The 16,248-nt window shown below is 23.8% G+C and overlaps 1 protein-coding gene across 5 annotated transcripts; it reads right to left on the bottom strand.

Moving 5' to 3' along the window:
• Positions 1–12,392: 12,392 nt before the first annotated feature.
• LOC149514728 (BURP domain protein RD22-like) lies at positions 12,393–15,713 on the bottom strand. 5 transcript variants are annotated; one of them, XM_089744650.1, is made up of 5 exons: positions 15,569–15,713; positions 14,971–15,082; positions 14,632–14,730; positions 13,881–13,985; positions 12,393–13,230 (listed from the first exon to the last, which is right to left on the bottom strand). In XM_089744650.1, the coding sequence occupies exons 1-5, from the start codon at positions 15,608–15,610 to the stop codon at positions 12,455–12,457; spliced, it is 1,134 nt and encodes a 377-aa protein (XP_089600776.1). In that variant the 5' UTR covers positions 15,611–15,713; the 3' UTR covers positions 12,393–12,454. The 5 variants fall into 5 exon arrangements, with proteins under 5 accessions (XP_089600776.1, XP_089600775.1, XP_089600777.1 ...); XM_089744649.1 differs by having other exon boundaries at positions 14,632–14,736; XM_089744651.1 differs by lacking the exon at positions 14,632–14,730.
• Between the last annotated feature and the right edge of the window lie 535 nt (positions 15,714–16,248).

Genomic DNA, 16,248 nt, shown 5'->3' on the forward strand with positions numbered 1-16,248 from the left:
CTTGAATTAGTTATTTTAGGTTACATTATATTTGTTGATTATTATAATTATTATAAAATATACAATAAAGTGGTATCCATGTCAGAAATTTTTTCCTTATTTTAGATTACTAATAATTTAATTTATAACTATGAATTTACAAAGAATATAAGGTCATTGATAATATGAATAATATGAATAATTAGATATTCATAGTAATAAAAATATGAGAAAGTATTATAGTTTTCTTTTTTAGATCCTAAAATTAATGTATCCAAAACAATTAAATTAAATTGCATAGTAATTTCATGAATTTTTAAAAAATATGATTTGAGAATGATTAACAATTTTATTTTCCATTATTTTTTTAAAAATAATATTATAGATTTTATTTGACAAACAAATCAAACATGTGATTTTAGATTATGGAGCATATCATACTTAATAAGATATAAAATTTATGCAGTTCATTATATTCTTTTTTAATTTGATGCATAAAAACCTGAAAAACATAAAGAGAATTTCAACACAATTTCATCATTTTTCAAATTTGAATAAACTAATTTTAGTTAAAAAAATTGAGTGATTATTAATACATTTTAAAATCAAAATATATGTATTATTTTATTTGATAAGATAAAGATTTTTAAAAAATTAGTAAATTAAAAATGATAAAAAAAAACTCATTATTCAAAATCACCTAATTATCACTAGATAATCATGTATATAGTACAAATGTGTGATTCAAGAATTTCAAATGAAAAGTTTTAGTCAATATTTGGACTAGGGTAAGTGAAGGGAAAGTAAAGGAAAGGAAAAGAAATGAAAAAGCCTTTTTTTTTTATCTTACCTTTGTTTGGATTTCACATAAATTAAAATAAAGAAAAGGGAAGGATACTTAACAATCTTGCTTTCCTTCGCATTCTCTCATTTTTTAACTATCCCAAATTGAAGGAAAATGAAAAGGAAAAAAGAAAAAAAATTTAAAACCTGAAATAACTATTATACCATTATTGTTTTTTATATTCCAAATAAGTTTTTATTTATTTTATATTAAGTTTTTAAAAGATATTTGGGTTTTACAATTAAAAAAATATTATAAATTATTTTGCATTTTAGTTAAATATTTCATCAAAAAAGTTTAATTTGATATTATATGTTATTTTATAAAAGGAAGGTTGTAATTGAAAATTAATGTTATAATTAATCATTTTTTTCTTTTTTACTCTTTAAATAAACAATGGTTTTTATGATTCATTTCTTTTATTAATTTTAGCTATCCAAATAAGATTATATGTATCATTTCCTTTTAAACCTTTCCTTTCCTTTCTTTTCCTTTACTAATATTTATCCAGAAATAGCATTAGGTTTATTAAAATATCCTTTCAACTTTAGTGTTTATTCATTTCCATTAATGTTTCAACATTGTTATGTGAAAATTTTAGAAGTTTAATAAAACTCATTGTAATATTAATTAGTCAAATATTAGAGAATAATAAATTATTATAATTATTATTTCCTTAACTTTTACAAAATATGTTTTTTAATAGTGCACTACATAAACATACTAAAAGGAGAATATATTTTAATTATTATAACTTGTTGTTTAAATATAACTTATTTTGTAGAGTTCTTAATGCAAATAAAAAGAAATAATTTTTTATTGTTGCATTATTTGTTACCAATTTGAAACTGCTCAAAGATTTACTTTATTTTTTTAAATATAAATAATGTTAACTATAAATTATTAAGATCATTATCTTTATTATATACATTCAAGTATAATGTTATCTACAACATTATCTTTATGATATACATTCTAATATAATGTTATTTACAAACAACCTCTTATATTTCTTTTAGAAATGGTTTGGCAAAGTATAAGTTACGATTTTTTTCAAATGAAATTATAAAGTAATAATTAAGAAAATATATTAAACTAATATCTTTAACATATAGCACTACTCAATAACAAATGTAAATAATAAATTAATATATTCAAGAAGGCAAAAACTAAAAATTACAATTTATAAATGGTTTAACCAATGACAAATTGATGGCACCTCAAACATCACTAATATTTAATTATAACTTGATAACAAGAAGAGTTAATATGTAAAATGGCCTATCTACTGTATACCTTATACTAGTTTGAAACCTAAAGAAATAAAATTATTACTTTAGTATTAAAAACTTTCATACATCAAGCACTTTGGTACCTTACACTCTTACCGTTAGTGATTGACGTGTGGCATGAATATAGAAAAAAATAATGTGATTGTAATAAATGTTCAAAATGACATGAAAAATAGATAATTTGATGATGAATGGATATTTATGCCATGTGTTGTGATTTTATTTGGTATTAATGCCATGTAAGTAACTTTATTAAAGGTATTAGCCTAGAGTACTTAAGTGTTTGACAGAATGAAAGTACGAATATCAAAGTGAGAATTTTATTTCTTAAGTACCAAACTAACAAAAAGTATATAGTATAAAGGTTATTTTTATATATGATACAATTTTTAAAATAAAAATAAAAATTATGCTTTATAATTACTACAAATAAATGAAATTTTTTACCAAAAAGTGTGAAAATTGAAAATTTTAATTGTGATAAAATCTTCTTTTCTTACATGAAATCTAACAATAAACACAAAAAAGTACTCGAAATCTAACAATTTTGTTTACATAAAATTGATTAAAACTACTTGAAATCTAAAAATTAACAGCAAAAATAACCAAAAATAAAATAACAACTACATTGTGAAAAATAAGAAGGGCTAACTAACATAATATCAAACAACATCTTCAGCATAGAACTTGTAAAATAATATGTGAGCAAAACTATACTTTTTTATTTTCAATTAAATTAATGGATATATTTACTTATCTAATGTAATTCATATGAAAATTTATTGAATATAAAAACTTAAAAAATTAATATAAAATAATATAATATGAATTTTATAAAATAATACAATTAAACTATACTTTTCACAAATTCATTCATAGAAAAGAAACATGTTATTAATAACTTTTTTTAAAAAAAGCAATAAATAAGAGATTAGGCAATAAAAATTATACCTTTAACTTAAAGAATAAAAAAATCTTAAAAGATAAAAATAAATAAGATTAAAAAGTTAAAACGGATTATATATATTTTATAAGAGACCAAAGACATAAATTAAAAAAATGATCAAAATGATATTTACTTGCAATTATAATAATAAAGTTATTTTTTAAAAAAAATCATTGTTCTTACAATATTACCAATATAAAAAATATTAAAAAAAGAATACCTTAAATCTTGAAGGCATAACATCACACAATTTACAAACTCATCACCAACAATTTGACAATGAGACAAATCAGTGCGAACAACAACACCAATAATATTTAATGAAAATTTTTTAATTAAATTTTTTTTAAAAAAGTACAAAAACTCAAAATCCATAACAAATTATCAAAAAAATAAATGTCTTAAGCACTTAGTTGAACACTTATCAAAACAATCATAAGCTATGAACAAAAAACATAGAATCAAATATTTACACTTCATCAAGCATGTCTTTGGTATTAGTAAGAAAATGAATCATATTTTTAGCAGTTAGCTGATAATCATCTTTTTTTTTTCTTTTTACAATAGAAAATTTTTTTATGTAACATAATCTTCATCGTGAATTCTATTTTTCAATCAATATGCATTAAAACTCTAAAAAATATCATGAATATAAATTTTCTACGAAGTACAAATATATATATATATATATAAAATAAACCAAAAAATGAAAATAAAAATATAACAAAAATAAATTTATTTGTATACCTTTTTGTCAACCGACATTATTTCTATGCTAACATTTTATTTAGTTATATAATTATAAATATTCTCACAATCAACAAAAACAAATTTTGAACATTCTTATCTCTTTCAAAAATCAATTTAGAAATTGTGACAAATTATAATGGCTAAAAGGCAAACTTGAAATAAAAAAATACGATCATGACAAAAAAATAAAAACAATATAAATACAAAAACTAAAAAGTAAACCAATCATCTAAAAAATTGAAATGTCAAATAAAAAAAATCATAAATTATGATTAAAAGATAAAAAAAATTATAAAATACAAACACAATAAAAAAGGACCTCATTATTAGGAATAGAAAATGTAAAACAAATATGAAATACACTTATATAACTATCTCCTCCTTAAAAAAGGAAGTTGGAAAACCATAATCACGTCCTTAAAAATAGAAGTTAGAAAACCATTAGTCATAAAAATAAATAAATAAAAATCAGAACATAAACATTAGAAAACCAAAGGTTTTAATAAATTTTAATGAATAATGGTTTTAAAGAACATAAATAGAAGAAAATCAAAAGTCCAGATTCCATATAAATATTAGGCAACCAAAAGTTTATTCTGTTTTATGTAATAAAATTAGGATTCGGGAGATATAAGTTTAGAATTTATGTGTAAAAGACTTGACATTTATTGCAAAATATTTGAGTTTTATATATTTATATGATTCTACAATTAAGATTTTAAATTAAATTATATTAAATATCAATATTTTCTTTCCATATTTGCCAAAAGGCTTTAATATAAATTTAAACTGTCTACAATAATACTTGATTTTATGTCAAAATAAATTATGTGATGAGATTATTCATTGCAATCTATTAATATTCCCTTCCATAAGTAATTCTCCTTTTAATTGATGGTCAACTTTTCATATTTAAGCTTCAAAATTTTAAACATTTTTATAATTACTTTGCTGACCAACCAAAATTATAAATTGGAAGTTGATTTGGAGAGCAATGAAGCTTTTAGGTTTGAGTTTGTATCGAAATTTTTTTACAATCCAGTTTTTGTCAATGTATTCATTAACATATTCAAATGATTTTATGATTGTGTCTTTGCATTTATATTTTGTTTTGTATAGTGCAGTATTTTATTTGCTTTTTTTTTTTTTATCCATATATAACGTTTTAGAGGCTTTTAGCAATTCAATTTATCTCTTACTTCTTATATTATGAAATACAATATGAGCTTCATATAAAAATCTATAGCAATTTGATTTTGCATATAAGTGGTCTTAACTAAAGTATATAGAGAGTTGATATTAAGAAATTATAGACTATTGTATAAGTCCAAACAACTAATTATTTGTCTTAGTTAGAAGTTCAGTGATTCTTGATAGTTAAATTTGATTCTTTATATGCTTCACATAAAAATCACTCTGCTCATAAGATTTTGAAATGTATTGAGGAAAATATCAAAATAAGATTCAACAATTATAGAAGAATTACCTAAGATGCTGTTAGTTTGGCCTTTTTTTTCAAACTTAAGGCATCATTCAAAAAATATTTGATTGATTTTTTTCTTTAATAGTTTTTGTGTTACAAATGAAATGTTATATTTCATTTTAATTTGATTGTAGTTTTTTTTTTTTTTTTTTGAGCTCTAGTTGATTTGAAACATTGTTTTTTGATTTGGCATGTTTGTCCTAATAATTTGGATAAATAATTAATCAATTTTTTGTGTTATTGTAGTTGTTTATTAAATTTCATATAAGATTTCTTTTCATTTTATTTGATAATAAGTTTATTTTTTAAACGAGTATGTTTGGAGATGATGTGAATAAGTTCTAAATATGTTATATTTTTCTTCTATTCTTTATTACAAAATCAAAATACAAACATATTTTTGTTTAATTATTTATTACAAAAAATAAAAAACAATCAATATTATAACAAATTAAAAAGTACTTTTATTAAGATATTTTAAGCATAATGTTATTGTATTTTATCAATTTGTTAATAGTATTTTTAAATCTATAATCATTGCTTTTAATTAATTTTCTCAAATTTTAATTAAGTTTTATTTTAGATAACTACGATTTTATGTTATGCAATTATATCGTAATATTATTGTGATAATTTTTTTAGGATTAGAAAATGTAACTAGAGATGCAAGTGAAATATAAGAATATGGATTACACTGGATTCACACTGTTTTTTGGATTTCTTCAACTCAAATCAGTACATGTAATTTTACAACCCAAAATATATAATTAAAACTCTTTATCATTATTTTTTTTTTAATTTTGATAATTTCATAGTTGTTATAATTTTTATATTTTTGCCCATATACCTGTACAAAAATCTACTACCAAATGCAAATTGGTGTCAAAACATTCATTTTGGACTGAATTAATTGCATTAATTTCCTTTTAAACATCTATTTACCTTACATTTTTTAATTATTTATTTGTTTTTAAAATATTAAATGTATAGTTGAAATTAATTTATTCTAAAATCATAGTAATTTACTAGAAATATCACTCTATCTTTTTAAATATTAACTCCTTTCCAAACCAAATTTAAAATTTTGATATAATTCAACAAAAAAAAAAATTCCACTTCCCAATTATATATCATTAAACGTTATGATTCAATTTCATCACTTTGTCCATCATTTAGATTATAAAATGTTGGATTTTTTAATTGACTCAAAATATATTTTTCATAACATTTACAATTTTTACCGGATTAATCAAAAGTTTTTATTACCATTTTGCTTTTTGCATACTATTTTTCATTTTTTTTTTTCATTTCACATCAATTTATTACTTTTTTCCACTAAATAGTTATATAATATACTTTATTAGCTTAAATAAATTGACTTAACTTTCTACGTACATCTACCAATTTTTTTGCTTCTTTTCTAATACTATCTATATTTGAAATTTTGTAGAACATTTTAAAAAATTTTATTTTAATGCAATATTACATATGGATTTATGTATTTTAGATAAGTTATATATTTTAAAAAGAAAAAATAATTATGACAAGAATACTTATTTTATTTAAAGTAAAAAAATGTCAATTTATATGTATATTTTAAAATTTTTATTTTTATATAAAATTTATTAATAATATTATAGTTAAATTTTTTATATATAATTATTACTCATGCATTGCAATGATTTAAAACTAGTTAAAAATAACAATCCAATATGAGTATCATCCTATTAACTAGACAAATAAGTTCAAAATTAAGCCCGAACCAAGTAAAAAAAAAAAGAATATTGATAATTTTTGTTAAGCACTATTTATTTTATTTTCTTTAATAATTTTTTCTATTATTATTATGATCATTAATTCAATTATTTAAAGAAATTAAAATTGATAAAATATATTAAAATGTATAATAAATTAATTATTTATGAGACTTCGATTAAAAATATTGTTTTTCTAAATAAATTCTTGTGTTAAAGAAAATTATTAGCTTCATAAAATTACTCCAAGACTCTTAAAATTCTTCAATATGAAGATTAATTGAATACAATGTTGGCATAGGAGTACAGATAAATCTACCTATATATCTAATATGTACTTAATATAAATATCAAAGGTTGCAAATATTTATATTTAAAAAAAAATTTCTTTCATGAGTCAACTAGTCAATACAATATTGCGAATATTCAAATGTATGTATGGTTCAATTTTTTTTAAAAAATGTTAGATTAAGTATGTAATTCTGAAATATTTAGTTATAATTATAAAATGAATAAAAAATGATAATTAAAAAGTAAAATTGAATTGTTTAAAATATATATTTATTTATAAAATATATTTTATTATTAAATTTAAATGTATTAAATAAAATAAATATTTATAAATATATAAGAAAATCCTACAAAAAATACAAAAAATAAAATTCTAGTACAATATTAAAAATATTCTCAAATCGGGTTTGAATCTCTTTTCTTTCAATTAAAAAAAGTCAGTACAGTTTTTCGTTAATTTAATTTTTCATAAAGGAATCAAAAGGGAATTTTGAATTTGAAATCACTGCAACTAAGGACTAGTCTAATCAAAGAATAAGGTAATTACACATTTACATATTACTTATTTATTTTATATGACTATCCAATTATCAATCCAAGCAAGAACTCAATTAGCTTAATTTCCTCCATTATTTTAGATTATTATTTTTTATATTTGATTCTTACTCGATACATATATGACAATCCCATTCGACTTGATTTGAAATGAATTATATAATTTTAATTTAATATAATATTATAAAATTATTATCTTTTGCTAACAATTGCATGATTTGTTGATAAAGTATTAAATTTTTAGTTTTTGTGATTAAAAATCAAATTTTGGTAGTTTAAAATACCAAAAATATAAAACTATTATTTTTAATATAAATTATATTTTAATTATATATAAATTTAATATTTTTATTTAATTAAGGTATTACATAATAACTTGATTAATATAATATATAAAATTAAATAAATAATAAATATATATATTCTTAAGAGGGTAGGATAGAACATCCCAAACCCACCTTTGACCTGATCTCACATTTCAAAAGGAAAAACTACCATGACTTCGATTCGATCTCAATTTTTAAAAGAAAAATCACCCCTATTAAATGGGGGTAGGCCAAACCAATAAGATACAAGTTGTTTTACCTTTCCTATCTTCTATGACCTATTTTCTTACAAAATTTATTTGATTAAAAAAATGACAAAAATTAAAAACAAAGGAAGGGCAAAAAAATCAAATAGGGTGCCATGTGCACCCTTTATTTGACTATTTATCTTTTCAAACATAATTAAGAAATATTAAAACATAACAAAAATAAAAAAAAATTGAATTAAAAAAAAAGTAAAATTTAAAAAATCAAGTTAAAAAAGAAAAAAAAGTCAAATTAGTATCACGTGGACACATTCCATTTAGAGATAGCAACAGGGTTAAGTTGAGTGAATTTAAGCTCACCCTAACACCAATATGATTTTTTAATAATTTTATCAAATTTTGACTTTGGCTCAACATCAAGTTTTTTATATATCCGACTCCCAGCCAACATATATATGTTATATATCTGACTCCAAGCCGACATATATATGTGTAACATGCCTCCCACCTGACTTGACTTAAAATTAAATTCAGTAGTTTTAATTTAATATAATGTTCATAAAAAAATATTTTCTATATAAATTACATCTTAATGATATATAAATTATAAATTTAGTATTTTTATTATATTAATATATTAAAATAAATTTATTAATATAATGTATATATAAATATAAAATTAAATAAATAATAAAATATATATTTTTATAAACTCGAGATAGAGCACACTAAACCAGCCTCTGACCTAATCACAATTTTCAAAAAGAAAAAACAACTTAACCTCTAAACCAATTTTGATTTAAAAAGAACACCTCTATTCAATTAAGATGAGTCAAAACTCATCTGATAAAATTTTACATTAATAACTTTATTAATATAATATATATTTAAATATACAATTAAATAAATAATAAAACATATATAATTTTACATAAACTCTGAGGTAGATTTGGGCAAAATACTTTAAATTTGCTTTCGGTCTAACTCTATTTCTTTTTTTTTAAAAGAACCTAACCTTTTTCAAATCGATCACGATTTAAAAACAATCGTTACTATCGAATCTGAGTGTATTAAAATCCATCGAATACGAAATGTTTTATTACTTTTATTTATTGATTCTTTTTGTTACAAAATTTATCTAATTAAAAAACACATAAAAAAGTAATAGAAAGGTGAAAAGAAAATAAAAAGTGAAATGGAGTATTACGAGAACACTTCCGTTGGCCCTTTTTTTTTCATAAAATTTATTTAATTTAAAAAATTAAAAAAAGGTAGAGCAACTTAAACTCGCCCGTGACCCAATCACAATTTAAGAGAGAACCACCTCGAGCTAATCACAATTTAAAAAAAATCCTTATTGCGTCGAAATAGGTCAAAAACTTGTTGAAAATAAATTATTTTGTCATCTTTAAATTGAGTCATTATTTTATAAAATTTAATTAGAAAAAGAAAAAAAATAGAAATTAAAAAAAAGCCAAATTGGGTGTCGCATGGATGCCTTAATTTGATCCATTTTCTTATAAAATTTAATATATATTTTTTAAAAAATAAAATTGTACAAAAAAAACTTAAAATAACAAATACCAAAAAAAGATAAAATAAAAAAAAGAAAAAATAAATTCAAATATCACGTTGATAGTTTCATTGGTATCTTTTTATTACAAAGTTATTTAATTTAAAAATAAAAAAAATAAAAAAAGTTTTTTAACAAAAATGCAAAATGGATCCCATACAAAAATTTTTAATAAATAAAAAAATTTATTTATTGAATAAGGAAAAAAAGGATAATAGAAAAACTTAAAAAATAAGAGAAAAAATTAAAGAAAAAATGACAAAAAAAAGGGCTTTTGGGAGTGCCACCGGTCAACAAAAACGAGTAAAATGTTCACGTGAACAAAACTTTTTAGGTTTTCGTGTATGTTATAAATATAATATTGTATATGATTATCAATTTTTTTTATTTGTTACGAATGTGACATGGGTATGGATATTTCAATAATTTTATAATTTTTGTTAACATCATTTAGTATTTTAGGGTATGTTGTCCGATTCTAAAACTAATAGATTGGAGATGAATTAGTATCAAACTTCAAGGATGCAGATGAAATTTATCTTAGAATTAACATAAACTTTTCACAATTACAATTAGGCAATTTTTGATATTTTCTTAATATAATTTTAAAGTTTAGGATAAGTATGCACCCAAATATAAATAAATAAATTTATGTTATGTATTTCAAAGATTAAGTTTTCAAAATTATATACTCATAAAAATTTCAAATATTCTTGTAAAAAAAAAATTACAAATGTCTTTTCTCCAAACTTTCCATTCATTGTGGAAATGTGACGAGTGGATTAGCTCTTTGTGACTAATTGTAATATGCGTGAGCTGTTGTTTTAACTGTCTTATTTGTTCGATTAGAATTGAGCTCATATCCTTTTTTTCTAAGTCTTCTCTGAACCAATTACTCGATTTTTTGTCGATGAAATCCGTACATTAAATTTCGCAAAATTTTGAATATATGAAGCTATATATCCATGTGTCAACCTAATTTTTGCCTTTTATTTTGTTCTTTCATATGGCCAAATTCATTGGTTTTTGCATAAGAAAAAAGTGAAGAAAGAAAGGATTGAAAGATTCATGGGACAGAGAGTATCTGTTTTGAGGTTAATCTATTATATATCCATGATAAATATGAATTTCATTCATTTGTACTGCAAGGATAATAATAATGCATCCATTGATGGTGAATTATGCATTTTCTTTATGAATTATAAATAACTTTATGAAAGCATTCAGCACAGTGACTCAGGACAATTGATAGCAGATAAAACTGTTGAGAAGATAAACCACACTTAGAATTTATGGGAACACATTAAAGAGCCTACACATATATATTGAACACCACTTAAATCCAAAAGTTTAAGTTATTAAGTTTTTGGATTCATCATGCATATATAAGACATCTCATTTAGATTTCTTAATAACGTAAGATTTTTTACTCATATGTGAACCATATCCCAATAATCTCTCCTATTCACTTGTGAGTTTCGATCAAGTTCTACCTCAGTTCCCCCGAACGAGTAAGTCTTTATTAACACTTTTTTTAGGTCAGACAACCTCACATCTCTAATGCGCTTTTGGGTCACGACATAGCACTCAACTTGGGTGCTTAAGTTGTCTCAGTGCTACTTCAAGCTTACACTTCAAGTTGACTTGACACATCGTCCGCTTGAGTGTTTCGCTTTTACATATTATCATATACTCGCTGCATTTAAGTCGAATCTTTTAATATTAACGTTCGAACACATGGAGTTGATAGATGTGATCAACCTCTAATCTGCCAACAATCTGTCCCCAGCAACACTACTGGGACTTGAACCCGTGACTTCTCGAACTCATGACTTTTGGCACTGATACCACTTGTTAGAGAGATAAACCACACTTGGAGCCCATAGAAGCACATTAGAGAGCCTATACATACATGTTAAACATCACTTGAACCAAAAAACTTAAGCTATTAGGTTCTTAGGTCCTTCATGCATATATAGGACATCTCATTCAGATTTCTTAATGATATAAAAATTTTTACTTATATTTGAGCCATAGCCCAACAAAAAACCAGTTATTTCATTAAAACATTCGGTACATAGACACGTACATATAAACACACAAATATACATATATATATATATACATATATATATATATCTAGACACATAAGAAATGCCAGCATGGATGTATACACCTATACAGTCTCAATTTCTTTTTTCCTTTTTCGATATTCATAGGGAGTTTGGAGGATGAACTGAGAAGGTAGGCGTAGCTTGGAGTCGAACCAGGGTTATCTGCTTAAGTTCTTCACCATGTAAGGCCAAGAGGCACCAAATTAAACAATTCACTTATTTAACATAACTCGTTAAGCCTCTCTGGCTATTACTTATATATATATATTTATTTATTTATATGTGTATATATATATATATATATATATCAGGTGTCATTTTTTACTGATCTTGTATCAATTTTAGTTGGGAAGCCAGACAAGGGTCTCTCTGACTAGGAAATGGCAAATGGGGACAGTTCCTGGCTTAACTTTGAGAATCTGAAAAGCCAAGTGCTTGGGGTTCCAAGTTGATGTATCTTTGTGACAAACAGCCAACGCCCTAGCTCTTGTCCCATCTGCCCCAACTAATGGAACCGTATACACAGCTGTTTTATCAATGGAATGGCATAAAAACACAGCATATGCATACTTCATCTTGTGACAAACGATCTCTGATTCTCCCATCATTTTCACTCCCTGCCCAATAGTAAACTCTTGGTTTTGTGTTTCTTTTTCCAATTCATTTGACAGAAGCTGGATGTTTTTTCCTAGCTTGGAAACACCCAAATCGACAAACGATTCAAATGATGTAGCACAATAATTTTCTTCTCCTCCAAGGGCAGGTCTTTCACAATTCTCAATTGTTTCTTTGAGTAAGTTAGCTTCTGCTGATTTTGCTTCCAGTGAAAAATACTTCAAGATTTCCGGAACCTTTTGGGTTGAAAAGGGGATCGACTCTGCAACTGAACGTGGTAGGAATGTTGCTTTGCTTGCTTTTTTGGTTAGGTCCTTTAAAATCATCGTCCTACCAGGATGCAGCTCGCTCTCAAAAAAGTAGACATCTTTGTTGGTTGGGGCGTTTCCATCTGCAAATTCCTTGCTTGGATTTCCAAGTCCATAACCTATACGATAATTTGGACGGTCGTCTACTACTTTATCATTGTTCTTAACCATGTCACCCAACATGTTCTTGCTTCCTCAATTTGATTTCAAAAAGACTTCAATTTAGAATCCTAAGTGAAAAGAAATTCCAAGTACTTCAACTGTTAATTATAAATAAATTAGAAGAACCATTGAATAATTTAAAGGATTAAAGAAAAGAATTTGATTTAGATTTAAATCTCATAAACTAATATTTACCCAAACTTTAATAAAAATCAGAATTTGTTGAATTTAATGGATCATACCAGACCTATACAGGATTGAGCCGGGCATAAACAGGATATTAATAGGTTTTAAGCTTTCCAAATCCTACTTGGCCTGAAAGATAGGATTTATTTTGCTACCCAGGTTGGACCTTAAATGAAAATAAGTTGCTCATACCAGCCCACATTTCAATTTTTTTAAATAGAAAAATAAAAATAAATTGCATAATACTATTAATTATGAAAAAATTAATAATCAATAAAATTAAATTAAAAAAATGTGTCTTTCATGTATAATTAATTATCTGTTGATAAAGTACTGATATAATTAATTATTTATTAATAAAATTATAATTAAAATATTACATTAAAAATTTTTAAAATTCAAATATCACATTAAATATTTCACTATATTTTAAGGATCATTTATAAAACTAACTCTTTTGTAAATAAACATTAATGTTGGTCTGTGTCGTTGTCACCTTTGAATTCCTTGCTTGGATCTGAATATGCATAATTCCCAAAGCCGTCTGTTGGTTTCTTATCATCCTTAACCATGTCTGCCAACATGTTCTTGGTTCCTGAAGCTGATTGGGAAAATATCAGAACAATAATCCTAAACGAAAAGAAATTCCAAAATTTCAACAGTTAATTAGAAGAAGCATTGAATAATTTAAGGGAAAAAAACTTGATTAATTATATATAAAACTTTTGTATTTTAGATTTAAAACGCGTAAACTAATATTTACCCAAACTTTTATAGCAATCAGAATTTGTGAAACTTAATGGATTATATTAGATCCATACATGGATTGAACTGGGTCTAAACAGGATATTAATAAGTTTTAATCATCCCAAATCCTACTTGGCCTGAAATATAGGTTTTATTTTGCTACCAGGTTGGACCTAAATAAAAATAAGTTGCTCATACCAGCCCACATTTCAATTTTTTTAAATAAAAAAATAAATATAAATTGTGTAATAATATTAATTATGAAAAAATAAATAATCAATAAAATAAAATTAAAAAAAGTGTCTTTCATGTATAATTAATTATATGTTGATAGAGTGATGACATAATTAATTATTTGTTAATAAATTTACAATTCAAATATTACATTAAAATTTTTTAAAATTTAAATATTTCATTAAATATTTTATTATAGTTTGGAACCATTCATAAAATTAACTCTTCCAGAAATAAACATTAATGTTGGTTTGTGTCGTTGTCACCCTTGAATTCTTTCCTTGGATCCTCATATCCATAATTCCCAAAGCTGTCTACTGGTTTCTTATCATTCTTAACCGTGTCTGCCAACATGTTCTTGGTTCCTGAAGCTGATTGGGAAAATATGAGAACAATAATCCTAAACGAAAATAAATTCCAAAACTTAAACAGTTAATTAGAAGAAGCATAGAATAATTTAAGGGAAAAAAACTTGATTAATTATAGATAAAACTTTGCAGAGACATAGAGCATTAGAAGGCTTACCTGAATTTTATTTCTACACCATTATTGATCAAACTACAAAGAAAGCAAAAAAAAAGGGAAAAAAAAAAAAAAAAACCAACCAGTAGCTGGTAGTAGAAGATTGCGCAAGGCTTTTGGCATTGGAGTGTTTGGGAACACAGACCTCCAGTACATCTCCGCAGGTAGAGCAGCAAGGCTTACTGCAAATGCAAGCTGCCACAATGTTGAGAAACTGCCATTAGGTTATTTTATTATCCAAAGAAATAAGCAAACTATTGGGTAAAAATTGCAAACGTCGAAACAATCCATTTTAATTAATTATTATTTTTACTATTAAGGTTTTTTTGTTAATGTGGCAAAAAATTATTGGGCTTTATCCAATACATCTCATCTTTAGATCGGTCCAAATAAATTTATTTATAATAAATTTAACAAATTAATGAAAAATTAATTTTTCACAATTTCTTCAAAGATTCTAATCCAAATAACAAAAACAAAAAAACGTTTGAATATAAAATTCAATAAATGATATAACCACTCAAACTTAGCTTGGCAAATAAAATAAAATAAACAATTAATATCTATGAATAATAAAAAATTAAAAAAGCTGATCTGAATAATCAATTTGAATGTCTAAATTTTTATTTGGCTTGTTGCAAAATAGTTTGCTCTCAGTATTGATAAGAACTTGGTACTCACAATGATGGCTATAGCAAAAACGGGAAGGAAACGAAACTCCATTGAAGTTAGCTTATAAAAGGAAGAAAAAGGCAAATTGAAATTTAGAGTTGGGGATGGAATATTTAATTAAAGTGTGAAGCCAGCAGCTCTATATATACTTGTAAAAATGCGGCATGACGGCTTGTACTGAAAGAGAGTGAGACGAGGACATTGTCGAATACATGCACTTGCAAGCAGAGGTCACATGGATATAATTGATTTGATAAGAGAGAAACAAGATAGCCTTCAACTAAGATATTTTTAGAGGTAAAATGACAAGATACAATTTGCATTTCGGAGGACAGCTTCGATTGCTATCTAAAATTCCTCTTAGTGGAAGATTATCATACAGTGGCAGATTCAAATAGAGAAGTAAAGAGTTATCGACACCTCCAATGATTAGAAAACCAAAAAATTCAAAAGAAAAATTTTCTTGGATACTTTCAAAAGTTTTTTCTATACATTCATTAATAAAATTAAAAAATGTTGATAAACTTTTTATTTAACATTTTTTATTTAGATTATGAATAAACACCATAAAAAAATTCTCATCACTCATATATATATATATATATATATATAAATAAGAATGGAATTTTTAAATTAGAAAACCAAAAAATTCAAAAGAAAAATTTTCTTGGATACTTTCAAAATTTTTT

Source organism: Durio zibethinus, chromosome 15, assembly GCF_047325235.1.
Source record: "Durio zibethinus cultivar Kanyao isolate XHJ-2024 chromosome 15, ASM4732523v1, whole genome shotgun sequence".
In the NCBI taxonomy this organism is placed as follows: domain Eukaryota; kingdom Viridiplantae; phylum Streptophyta; class Magnoliopsida; order Malvales; family Malvaceae; genus Durio; species Durio zibethinus.